At 40.1% G+C, this 12712-nt stretch overlaps 1 protein-coding gene across 2 annotated transcripts in view; it reads right to left on the bottom strand.

The window, feature by feature from the left end:
• Positions 1-3173: 3173 nt before the first annotated feature.
• The window catches only part of fbxo3 (F-box protein 3), a gene marked incomplete at its 5' end in the record, with an annotated part of 48939 nt that continues 39400 nt past the window's right edge, over positions 3174-12712 (bottom strand). The window contains 2 exons of one of the 2 annotated variants that reach the window (XM_084335712.1): positions 3174-5608; positions 7397-7479. In XM_084335712.1, coding sequence (XP_084191838.1) covers positions 5468-5608; positions 7397-7479 — 224 coding nt within the window. In that variant the 3' untranslated portion in view covers positions 3174-5467. Of the gene's footprint in view, positions 5612-7396; positions 7480-12712 lie in introns of both variants that reach the window. The other variant, XM_084335711.1, reaches the window with a different exon arrangement.

A 12712-nucleotide genomic window follows, 5' to 3' on the forward strand; every position in this document is an offset into this window, starting at 1 on the left:
CAGTGTATGCGACGGACCAGTGTATACCTTATATCATATCATATTCATATAACTTTCTACCTGCTGCATATGATTTCTAGAGGCATACTACAATCTATTTTGATGTCAGTATTGGGTAGCCTATATAAACAATAATACGAGAGCATATACAAGAACAATGAATCTCACTGCATGTATGATGTAGCCTGCCTTTCAATACATGAACTTGAATTCCATCATGTTTGTGTGCGGGACTCACAAGGCTGTTGTCACAATGGGTGGTACCGGTACAGTAATAACAGTCTACACAATATCACGATGGACCATGCCATAGCCTATGTTCTATTATGACATGATCTGTGAGACAAATGTTCTAGAATGTTTGATTAAGATATCATACTCTGACAGCATGCCTATGATCAACAAAAACGCGAACTTGAATCCCATCATCATATTTACATAGTCTGTCCACTATCTGGTGTCATTGCAATGCGTTTTTTATTCTTTCTTATACAGTAAAAAGGGGGAAGAACACTATATCGTGGGTGTTCATATGACTTGTATTCTGCTTACAGCTTCGAAATTCCACTTGTTTAGTTTAACGTAAAGCATTTTAAATATAATCAAAACATTCCCGTGTTTCTGCGGTCTGTGCGCAAAATAATAACGAGTTGAGCTATGCGGAGCGCAGTCAGTCAGTACACCCCGTATATTCCGATAACGCTATATAAACCATGCTGCATTCATTCTGAGAGAAAGATCTATTATTCCAAATGCTATTTATAGGGTTTTGACCATAATTACACTACTGTTGCTATTTTACAATGAACTATAATGAATTACGGTTCATACAGAACATGCCAGTGTTGAAACTAATGCACAGAAGCTCATTTCCTTGTTGTAATAATATATTCTACCACTGGGCGTCAGCTAAGTGTGCTCCGAGCTGTGCGTAAATATAAGCACGGAGTCAAGTTCAAGTTGAAATTGATGAATCCCACTCTTTGCTTAGAAATGGTCGTACGCACAGGTTAAGCACAAATCTGTGCGTAAGACACGTTGATGAATGAGGGCCCTGGTCTATCCCTTGCAATAAAAAAAGTTTTTACTTTTTAGTACTTAAGTACATTTCAAAGTAGAAACTTTTAGACTTTTACTCAAGTGTGTTTTTAGCCAGATACTCTACTTGAGTACGATTTTGAGATGGTAGTACCCATACTTTCACTTAATTTCTGGGTACTTTTTACACCCCTGATTAAAAGGCTAACTTTTGAAAATATTGAGTGATCTAGCCTAGCATAATGTCCATACGTAGGGTGTTTCATAGCTTTGGTGCATAATTCACGAAGGCTGCGTCCCTGATTTTATTTTGGCTGTGGTTGGAGAAGCATCCATCTGCAGAACGTCAGCGCAGCACTCAGTCCCCGTGCTGTCAGGCCCCTCAGGAATTTGGGTCACGAGACCGTCACAGGCCCGCTCAGCAGCGCCACCCACCCAATGGCTGAATTGCCAATGGCTGAATTGGAGTATTGCACTGTGTGGGCAGATCCGCGATGCGTTTATTTAAACTTTATTTAACAGATTGCAGAATGGGTACAGTACAGTACAGCTCAATACACACAATTGTTAAGGGGATGCAGACCAGAGAAAGACTTTCGTCTTGTTTACATCAGGGTCCCCCATTTTCAATTCATAATGACATTTATGACATACTCAATGCAGTACTGTTACATACAAGGGGGAGGGAACTACATTTATGATGAATTGAAAATGGGGGACCCTGATGTAAACAAGACGGAAGTCTTTCTCTGGTCTGCATCCCCTTAACAATTGTGTATTGAGGTGTACTGCAGATTTTGACAACAAAATTAACAATATGATACCGCAAGTTCTGTTATATTTCAATTGCCTTACTTATTTACATAAGTATTATAGGCCTACAGCAGTATTGTACAGCCAGTAACTATACTTTTGCTCACAAATTCCTGAGGGGCCTGACAGCGCGGGGACTGAGAGTGCTGCGCTGACGTTCTGCAGATGGATACTATTGTGTGGTTGGGAGCCTTCAATAAACCAGTAGTAGATGATCGTAATATTCTAGAAGGCACATATATGACAGAATTGTCCATGTAGCTTGGTCCTGTTCCATTTAGTGCTTTGTATATAAGGAGGAGGACCTTAAAATCGATTCTAAATGTTAACGGAAGCCAGTGCAAAGTAGCTAACACTGGACTGATGTTGTCTCTCCTCTTGGTTCTAGTTAATAGCCTAGCTGCAGAGTAGCTAACACTGGACTGATGTGGTCTCTCCTCTTGGTTCTAGTTAGTAGCCTAGCTGCAGAGTAGCTAACACTGGACTGATGTGGTCTCTCCTCTTGGTTCTAGTTAATAGCCTAGCTGCAGAGTAGCTAACACTGGACTGATGTGGTCTCTCCTCTTGGTTCTAGTTAGTAGCCTAGCTGCAGAGTAGCTAACACTGGACTGGTGTGGTCTCTCCTCTTGGTTCTAGTTAGTAGCCTAGCTGCAGAGTAGCTAACACTGGACTGATGTGGTCTCTCCTCTTGGTTCTAGTTAATAGCCTAGCTGCAGATCGATGTAGCTAACACTGGACTGATGTGGTCTCTCCTATTGGTTCTAGTTAGTAGCCTAGCTGCAGAGTAGCTAACACTGCACTGATGTGGTATCTCCTCTTGGTTCTAGTTAATAGCCTAGCTGCAGACTCTGTTTCGGGTTAGAAGATTTTTCAGGTTAGAAGATTCAGATTAGAAGACTGTTTCAGGTTAGAAGACAACATCATCAAAACTCTTTCAGCCACCTTAGGTGTAACTAGATCTGTAGTTAGTAGGAAAGGTCGTATATCCATTCTAGATATGTAGCTAGTCAGAAAGACCCTCTCTATCCTTTCTAGATCTGTAGCTAGGAGGAAATGCCCTCTCTATACATTCTGGATCTGTAGCTAGTAGGAAATGCCCTCTCTATACATTCTAGATCTGCAGCTAGTAGGAAAGGTTGTGTCTTGTCCCTAAGAATACCTATTGACTATGAATAGGCTGAAATGAGGCACATTTGAATACAATTTGAATATTAATGATACAATTTGTTATTATGGGATGTACAAATAGGAAACAATCATTAGGCACTGTGCTTTGTAACACCCATTTATTGTCTTGTATTACAGACACATTTGTCCAAAATCACAAAAAAGAACCAGTGATGGTGTTTTCAATAATGTTTTATATATTTATTTACATTCGTCTGGCAGTTTGGTTGTCAAATAATTTGTTCTTCTCCAAATTCAAATGAAATTTGAATATTGAAATGAATTCCGACAGCCCTACTACCGTTCTAGATCTCTAGCTAGTAGGAAAGGACTATGTTGCTCCAGGAATTACCCACTCTATTCATTCTACATCTCTGGCTAGTACTCTCATAGGCGCGTTCACACCAGGAATAATTGGTTCGGAACATGACAGAGGCTTTAGTTCGGCCCTCTAAGAAAACACTGAGCACCGATTTTTCATGTTCCGAACCAATTATTCCCGATGTGAACGCGCCGGCCGGTTCGAGATTACGTTCGGGAACCGGCTCCGGTGTGAAAGGCCTATCAAGAGTGCTACTAGCTAGTATGCAACAGGGCTGCGACCAGGATTAAGGACAGGATTCATTCAACTAATCCAGAACTTTAATCCACTCATCTGTCAGATTATGTTTACCAAATTATTGTCCTGCAAATTAAGACAACAATGCAGAATCAGCTCTTTAAATCAAGTGCTTATTAAAGACCAAAGGACAAGGATATTCTCTCACTTTATGCCAACCTGCCATCTCCGATTGGTCGACTCTTCCACTAAGATGGGCCAGCTGACTGGTCAACTCCTCCACCAATAAGGGGCAGCCCTGGGAATCTTTCCTCGTCAACTCGTAAAGTCTGGAATTTATCACGTGACCAAGTCGTATATATATATATACACAAGGTGACAGCATTCATGTGCGCTAGTTAGGTCGTGAAGTCAGGACCAATCGGATCCAAGGCAGCAGATTCAGACAAATTGTTCAACCTTTCTTTCTTGTCCCAGTTATGTCAACATCATATTTCTGATGATGTCTCATGATACTCCCATGTTCATAATGAATAAGTATGTTTGACACCACATAACAAGGTGAAAGGTCACCGATATGTCACAACAGAGTTTACCGCTGGTATTTACCACTTGGTCGACCGTTCAAGTGAAAGTTCTTGGTGGTAAACTGGGAAATGTACCAACTTTACGAGGACCCACTGAACGCACCATTAGGCTGATATGAAAACAGGAGCTCTTGACAATCTAAATAAAAGGACAAAACAAACCTATAATATATACCTTTACCTTATAAAAATCAAAAAATAAAGACCAGTAATCTACAGTGAGAAACTGTCACCATGGTAACAACACCCAGGTTAAGAATTCAAATGTGTTATTTCCATGGCCTAGGAACGTTCAATCAATATTAGTGAACTTGAGCTCCTCTCTCTCAGAGCCAGAAACCAGAGAACCAATACTCAAACTTGTGACGTCATCGGGTATAAAGTCTGGAGCTGCTCCATGGACAATGAATGAGAGACTGATTTTCTGGACCCACAGAATGTTTGTTTGAGTGTTTATACTCAAATGAGCTTTATTTTATTAGTCGTTTTCTTGGTTCTGAAGCCTGTATACCCAGAACATTCTCCTGGGTGTCTCTCTGTCATCTTTACCATCATATACTCAGAACATTCTCCTGGGTGTCTCTCAGTGTCATCTCTACCAATTAATTCTATGGACCAGCTCACATGTTTTAGCACTCTAGTTTTTGGATTTGGAAGAGAGTTGTTCATGTTCACTGTCTTAGACCAGAGGAATAACGTGTATGAATTCACTGTCTTAGACCAGAGAAATAACGTGTATGAATTCACTGTCTTAGACCAGAGGAATAACATGTATGAATTCACTGTCTTAGACCAGAGGAACAACATGTATGAATTCACTGTCTTAGACCAGAGGAATAACGTGTATGAATTCACTGTCTTAGACCAGAGGAATAACGTGTATGAATTCACTGTCTTAGACCAGAGGAATAACATGTATGAATTGTATAGGCTGCCTGTGGTCATTATGGGGTCACCTGTATGGTCTCCCTGAGCTGCCTGGGGTCATTATGGGGTCACCTGTAGGGTCTCCCTGAGCTGCCTGGGGTCATTGTGGGGTCACCTGTAGGGTCTCCCTGAGTTTCCTGACACAATCACTGGCTCTGGGTTGATAGTGTCTAGATCCCACTGCCCAGGTTGGCATTTTTTGGTCAAGCTGCAAAGCCCTAATTTTCCATGAATTTCACCACAAGGTTGTTATGAACCCTTATACCTTTACCATAACCATTCCCACTCCCTGAAATTAAAACTACATTTCAAAATGTCCGTCCGGTGGATGGGATCTAGACTCTACCCAGCATTCAACCTGTTGTCTGGTCAGAGGTCAGATGTGTCGTGGGCAGCGCCCCCCCTCTGGGGGCAGAGCCCCCCCCATGTTGATTCCTCTGAGCTCGTTGTCCCCGCAGTCGTCTGTGTTGTTGCCGTCGGAATCCTCGTTGAACCGAGACGTCTCATTGGCTGAGCCCTGCTGTGGGAGGGGCAGGGATTATAATGTTGTTTCTCCAACTCTCATTCTCTTTTTCTCCCCTCATTTTCATCCCTCCATCAACATCCAGGAAACTTAATTTAATAAAACAAAATTTAATAAAACTTAATTTAATGAAACTCCATTCTTGTCACTTCTTGGTACCGTTTTCTACTTTAGAATTTTTGTGTGTGAGCACAGCAGTGTCTGTGTTTATAATTATTTCATGAAATTGGGAAAATATCTTCATTTTACATATATTTTCATTATGTCAAAAGCTTATGATTTGAAACACTCTAAAACAAAAGTTATTAGCATAGGGTACCCACCATGGGCCTGGCGTCAGTTTTCATCTGCACCGCTCCCATGTTAAAAGGCATTTTAATCTGCTCTCATTCGTTCAATTCTAGATAGAATTACCAAATGCTATGTCTAATGTCTAATGCAATCCTAGGACAAATTTTAAAATGTGCTGTTCACGATGTCGAACACACGGTGGCGCACTTACTCTACAGCTCACTTTGCCAGCAACTAAGCAGGCAGTGGGCGTTGATCATGCCGGGGAGAGTGGCTCAAAATGCACCATTCTGCCTTGGTGGGTGGGGGGGGGGGGGGGGGTGCGAGCGAGCTTTCAACACAAAAGCACCATAAGATCCACCTCTCCTCCACTCCTCTGCCCTATCACGCTGAAATACGAGCCCCCCAGGCCCGCGCCGCTTCAATGAGGAAGTGGCACTGGCGGAGGAGCTCTGGAACTCGGCCAACCAGCAACCTGTGTTCAGAATTCTACCGGGAGATTGAATAATGATCGCCCGCAGAATATACTACTAATAATAAGCGCTTACTAACGTTTAGCGTCTCCGCTATTTCTGACCGAATTAGTCAACCTTTCCTTTTTCTAATGGCAGATTCTTATTCAGAGGTATTTCGTCGAGTTTACATACGCTGTAATGTGGTATCAGAAATGTATAGAAATATGATAAATATGACTATCAGTTTTTTTTCAATAAAAACGGACGTGGTATCAAACGAACACGATTTTAAGTGGTTAAAATTCCGAAATATATGTAATTTGTTACAGATATCTTGAGATTAGGCTATTAATGTTAATCATGGGGGGGGAAATGTTTTAAAAATAGTAAACAGTTAAAATTATATGGCTTTGATCCAAGGCCCATTTTTGTCAAAATCCTTAGGAAGCCACAAGGGTTAAGAAAACTCAATTTAATATAATTTAATTTAATAAAACTTAATTTAATAAAGCTCCATTTAAGAAAACTCAATTTAAGAAAATGCCATTTAATTCAACTAAATTCAATAAAACTACATTTTATAAAAAAGCTCATTTAATAAAAGTTTATTTAATTAAACTCCCTTTCTTAATAAAACGTTTGCACCTTTCAGGTTTTAACTCGGCTCAAACTGAACTAACTTTACATTGTTGATAATGTTACGGCTTTTGAGTTTTTAAATGTACTTTTACTATACATTACATATACATTCTGTCTGATTTCTGTCTTGCTAACAAAGCTGAAACCAGATGCAATCTATCTTAATGGGATTTTATGGGTATGGTGGATTCACAATTAAAATAGAATTACAAGATAACAAAAAAAGGAATACAGGCAAGCAGATAAGACAGACAGACAGACAGACAGTCAGGTAGGTAGACAGGCAGACAGACAGACAGACAGATGGAGACAGACAGGCAGGCAGACAGACAGATGGAGACAGACAGGCAGGCAGGCAGGCAGACAGATGGAGACAGACAGACAGACAGGTACTTACTGATCGAACCAGAGACTCTCTGAATGGAGGACAGACCATGTGGAAACGAGGAATCGCCACATGGAAAACCTCCTCTTTATTACCTATACACAATTAAACAAATAGTATTATTAGTAGTAGTAGTAGTAGAAGTAACAGCAGTAGTAACAGTAGTAGCAGTAGTAGTAATAGTAGCAGTAGTAGTAGTAATAGTAGCAGTAGTAGCAGTAGTAGTAGTAGTAGTAGTAGTAGTAGTAGTAGTAGTAGTAGTAGTAGTAGTAGTAGTAGCAGTAGTAGCAGTAGTAGTAGTAGCAGTAGTAGTAGTAGCAGCAGTAATAGTAGTAATAGTAATAGTAGTAGTAGTAGTAGTAGTAGTAGTAGTAGTAACAGCAGTAGCAGTAGTAGTAATAGTAGTCGGCCGCTCGAGGAAGTGCGTTGTGAGGAACCTTGAGACAATCTCTTCAAAATCTTGCTAATCCTCTCCGTTTTATCAACCAAAACTTCACCAGAGGTTTTTAGCACAGCTTTAACCAAACCAAGCCCAGCAGTGGTCCTGCTTCCACCAGGCCAGACCCAGGCTGCAGCAGTGGTTCTACATCCACCAGGCCAGGCCCATGCTTCAGTAGAGGCCCTACTTCCACCAAGCCCAGGCCTCAGCAGAGGATCTAATTCCACCAGGCTAGGCACAGGCTTCAGCAGAGGCCCTACTTCCACCAGGACCAGGCTTCAGCAGAGGCCCAGCTACCACCATCAGGCCAGGCCCAGGCTTCACCACCAGCCCAGCTACCACCATCAGGCCAGGCCCAGGCTTCACCACCAGCCCAGCTACCACCATCAGGCCAGGCCCAGGCTTCACCATCAGACCAGGCCCAGGCCTCACCAGCCCAGCTACCACCATCAGGCCAGGCCCAGGCTTCACCATCAGGCCAGGCCTAGGCTCCACCAGCCCAGCTACCACCATCAGGCCAGGCCGCCTGAATACTTTTAACAACAAATGTTTGTTTCCGCGTCTCTGATTGGCCAGGTCATTTCTGGTCATGTGACATGTACACCCAATCGTGGGACCGCAAGTGTCTACACTGGTTAAGCTTAGGCGCTCTTTCGAAGTTGGTTAAGGTTAGAGTTTGTCTTAGAGCATGGCGATAGAACGCCTGCCCTTCTTTCGACGGTTAAGCTTAGGCACTCTTTCGAAGTTGGTTAAGGTTAGAGTTTGTCTTAGAGCATGGCGATAGAACGCCAGGTAGTTTGCAGGCTGTTAGACCCGGAAATAGGCGCAGAACTTGCTATCCCACGATTGGCGCACATGTCACATGACCTGGCCAATCAGAGCGCAAAACTCGCACGCGGAAACAAACATTTGTTGTCGAAAGTATTCACGCGGCCAGGCCAGGCCCAGGCATCACCATCAGGCCAGTTGTAACTGTTTAACTGTCTAGAGGGGCATTGACAATCTGATAAAATGCCACCTAAGAAAAATGAAGAAGACCTTATTTCTCTCTCAGTTGTTCGTGAGCTTTTGGACCAACAAAAGTCCTACTATAAATACCTTATCACGCAACAAGAGAACAGTTTCAAGGGCTTTGTGCAAATGATCAATGACTCAAGCAATAAGCGTATTGATGATCTGTCTAGAGAAATGCAGGAGGTTAAAAGGAGCCTTGAATACTCTCAGAGAGAAGTGGATGAATTGAAGGTCACTCTTAATTCTGAGACTACTGGTGCTATTAAACACCTTCAATCCAACTCTGAGGCTCTTCAAGCTGAAAACAAACGCTGGCTGGACAAAGTTGAGTATCTAGAAAACCAGTCCAGGAGAAACAACATTGTCATTGACGGCATCCCAGAATCACCTGACGAAAATTGGTCAGACTCTGAAAAGAAATTCAGAGAAATCTTAAGTGAAAAAATGAAAATTTATCAAAAGCATATAGAAATAGAACGAGCACACCGTATTGGAAGGCCATCGGCTGATGGTGATGGCAAGAGGCCACGATCTATGTTAGTGAAGTTATTCAGGTATAAAGATAGACAGGGCACCAACATTTATATGAAGACTTCTCGGATGGTGTGCGCCAAAAACGTAAAGAACTTCTACCTCAGATGAGAGCCGCAAGAGCAAGGGGAGAATGGGCCTATCTGAAATATGATAGACTCCTCGTGCAACCCAGGAGAGAACAGCAAAACAGCTCTAATAAGTAGAAGTAATAAACTGTCGCCCAAGGCTTTCTAAACCATGTATCCACTTACTCATGATATCTCATGTTTAAACAAACCCAGTGTTCACACACTGAAAGGGGAATGATCTCATGTTGTAATCGTCCTACTGATAATACTCAATCTAATGTAACAATCAAAAAAAAAATTCATTCATTGCAACTCCAAAATGATGACAGGGACTATAATAATTCATTTAATCCTGACTTATTTTTGTCAAAAAGAAATGTATCTACAAAGGTTGACTCGCATGATATTGTTCATGATTCATCTTCATGTGATTATTTTTCTGAAAATCATTTTAACTCCTTTATTTCAGCCTTCAATATGTCCAACATCTTTTCTACTCTACATCTAAATATAAGAAGTCTTCCCAAAAACTATGACAATTTCTACCATTATCTCTCATCACTGAACCATGTATTCTCAATTACAGCACTAACTGAAACATGGCTTACAGAGGAAATTACCTCGCTATTTGAAATCACAGACTATACAGCCACACATAGGTGTTAGAGAAGGCAGAGGTGGTGGAGTTTCTCTCTATGTTTAAAAGGGTCTGGAATTTAAACAGAGATCTGACCTTGAAGTGAAGTTTCATGACTGCAACTGTGAATCTGTTTTTCTAGAGGTTCAATCTATTGCTCCGAATGAGAATAAAAGAATGATTGTAGGTTGTATATATCGTCCTCCTAATACAGACATCAACAAGTTCAAAGTAGGTCTATTAGATATCTTGGAACAAGTTGATAAGGAGAGTAAAATGTGTTATTTACTAGGTGATTTTAATATCGACCTTCTAAATGAGGAAATAAAACACCACATAGATGACCTCTCAAACATACTGTCTTCCAATTACTTTTATCCTTTAATTAGCAAGCCTACAAGAATAACTTGTACATCTTCTACACCAGTGGTTCTCAAACTTTTTACACCAAGTACCACCTGAGAACGTAGCTGGCTCTCCAAGTACCACCATATAACCGGCGTTAAAATACAGTCTATTCAGCTATGCACAGTTCACGCAGGAGGCAAATGTATTCCTAATACCATTATTTATTGTTAACTTTTGTCAGACACAGCCACAATGTACAAAGGGTTAGCACTAGAACTAGCAAACGCTTCCACACAACTCATACAATGCAAGGGGCATTGAGAACATAATACGGTAACTAACATTCTCACATAGCAAGTGAGAAAATTAAGAACAACTGTATTTCAGCAAATGTACTTAATTCTCTCTCTATCTTTCTCTCTATCTCTCTCTCTCTCTCTCACACAGCAAGCAATTGTCCGTCATTCTCTCTCTCTCACACTTTACCCTTTAAATGCCAGTGTTTGTGATGGGCATCACAAATTATTGTAAAAAAGAAAAGAAAACACATATTCAATACATTTTTGAATGTTTACCCTTTAAATGCCAGTTTGTGTGATGGCATCACAAATTATTGTTAAAAAAAACACACAAAAAGTAAAATATTTTCAATACATCAAATGCAAAGTACATTTTTCTGGGGAAGATTATTACAGGCTAGGCATGTGTCGATGATTAGCAGCAACACAGATTTTGATGGATTTTTTGTAATGTCAGATTTAACACCAACTCTTTTCAGAAAAGTGGGAGTATTTAATTTTTTATCTGACATACATTTATTTAAAAAAAAAATGGTTATGATCAGGGCTGAAGTTGAATTAAAGATTTATGACTGTTTAGACTGCATTACGCTCTGTCACAGTGATCTCATGGTTGTTCCCCACTTAGGTTATCTAACTATCGCGCAGCCGCAACCAGAAGCCTGCTTCTAAGTTCAGTGGCCCGACTGCAAAAAAAATAAAATAAAAAATGTTTTTGCTTTTTTTTAAATGTTTTCAAGTACCACCAGCAGTACCACCAAGTACCACTAGTGGTACGCGTACCACAGTTTGAGAACCACTGTTCTACACTAATAGATAATATTTTTACAAATGCATTCCCTCATGTTGTAAAATCCGGCATTCTTTATACTGATATCTCCGATCATATGCCTGTTTTTCAACTTTCTATTCTCCATGATAAGTCAATTATGTCTAAACCAAAGAGGTCTTCATTTCGAAGGTTCAATGATATAAATATTATCAACTTCCGAGAGATGTTGGCAGAATTGTCCTGGGAAACAGTCTACGAGGCGCAAAATGCAAATACAGCTTATAATAATTTTTATACCAAATTCTATTTAGTTTTTGTCCAATGTTTTCCTCTTATAACTAACAGTAACAAAAACATTGCAAACTTGAACAAACCATGGTTCACCATTGAACTTAGAAAATCTGCTCTAAAGAAAAATAAAAGTCCTACTCCTACTTAAAAGTCCTACTCCTACTTCTGGACTCATCCATTTTTCCTATTGGTTTCAGTTAAACAAGCTATCACTCAATGTCAAAAAATCAATGTCAATAACAATGAACTTGCACAAGTTTCATCAGTGAAATTCTTAGGTGTCAATATCGATGAGAAACTCTGCTTTAAGAATCATTGTGAAATTGTTTGCAAGAAAGTTTCAAAATCGTTGGGCATTATAAAAAGGTTTAAAAAACAATTTAAAAAGAGCACATTACTAACTTTGTATTACAGTTTAATTTATCCTCACATCTCTTACTGCAATATAATTTGGGCCAGCACTTACCCATCTTACTTACAAACAATCCATAGAGCTCAGAAATCCTTTGTAAGAATTGCAACCAACTCTTCTTATTTAGCCCCAACCAAACCATTATTTAAACAACTGCAACTACTCACAATGTATGAGGTCAACAAGTATCAAACAGGGGTTCTTATGTACAAAGTAATTGGTCTTCCTTTATCTTTGCCAATTTTTTTTCAAACTTATTTTGAGTTTAATTCTCATTATCATGCACATCTCACAAGAAGAAATAAAGACTTACGCATTCCTTTCTGTAGGACCTCTGTTGCCAAATTCTCATTTGTTTATCAAGGTGCAGTGATGTGGAATGATATACAAAATCTAATAGAAACATGTTCCACTTTAAATGTATTTAAAAGTAAGCTTAAAAAAGAACTACAGATCCTGTAGTCTATAGTATCCATGTGTATTTGTGTAAAGTATTTCCATGTGTGTTTGTGCA

Source organism: Notolepis coatsorum, assembly GCF_963971535.1.
Source record: "Notolepis coatsorum genome assembly, chromosome: 1".
NCBI classification, from domain to species: Eukaryota; Metazoa; Chordata; class Actinopteri; order Aulopiformes; family Paralepididae; genus Notolepis; species Notolepis coatsorum.